The sequence below is a fragment of the Parasteatoda tepidariorum genome, chromosome 7 (genome assembly GCF_043381705.1).
Source record: "Parasteatoda tepidariorum isolate YZ-2023 chromosome 7, CAS_Ptep_4.0, whole genome shotgun sequence".
In the NCBI taxonomy this organism is placed as follows: domain Eukaryota; kingdom Metazoa; phylum Arthropoda; class Arachnida; order Araneae; family Theridiidae; genus Parasteatoda; species Parasteatoda tepidariorum.
In genome coordinates this window covers 19,725,531-19,726,095 of record NC_092210.1, presented here as the reverse complement: position 1 = coordinate 19,726,095, position 565 = coordinate 19,725,531, and the positions used below count along the sequence as shown (strand labels likewise).

Sequence of the window (565 nt, the reverse complement as noted above, 5' to 3'; positions counted from 1 at the left end):
TTTTTTTTTTCCAGATCTGTGCCAGCTGTACCAAATCCTTATCCAGTGATTGTGGTTGCATTTCTGTTGATTGTCCTGTTTTATTTAAATTGAATTTGTCGAAAAGAGATTTATCTCAGGCACCTTACTTAAGAGGTTTAATAAATCAAGAACTATTTTGATGTGCAATGGATAAATAATTTTTAAAAAAAATTGAATATCTGGTTATATTCATTTCATTGTAAATTAGCATAAGTGTATTTTCACCAGTGTGTTTCATAATTCATGTGTAAATTTTTATCATTATTTGTACATAATGGATTCAGCTTAAAAGTGTACAGTCATTTTTTAAAGAAAAAATATATATGTTAGAAAATGTTTATTTTTGAAATGAATTATTTTGTCGAGTCCATTTAAAACTTTAGATCGAGAATGGTGATTTTAAACAAGTAACAGAGATTTTATGGGAGATTTTTAAAGCATTATATCAACACCATCATTAACTAAATGATGTTTGTTATCTTCAGCAAATGATGTATTGATTTTATTTTTTCTTTTGAATTGTATATTTATTATTTTGTTATCA

General features: G+C 25.3%; 1 protein-coding gene across 4 annotated transcripts in view; it reads left to right on the top strand.

The window, feature by feature from the left end:
- Positions 1-359, top strand: part of LOC107442016 (DNA polymerase zeta catalytic subunit) — a 42,735-nt gene extending 42,376 nt beyond the window's left edge. For 3 of the 4 annotated variants that reach the window (XM_071183146.1, XM_016055454.3, XM_016055453.3), the window contains one exon: positions 15-359. In XM_071183146.1, the coding sequence (XP_071039247.1) occupies positions 15-161 (147 nt within the window). In that variant the 3' untranslated portion in view covers positions 162-359. The remainder of the gene's footprint in view (positions 1-14) is intronic. The other variant, XM_016055455.3, reaches the window with a different exon arrangement.
- The last annotated feature ends 206 nt before the right edge of the window (positions 360-565 follow it).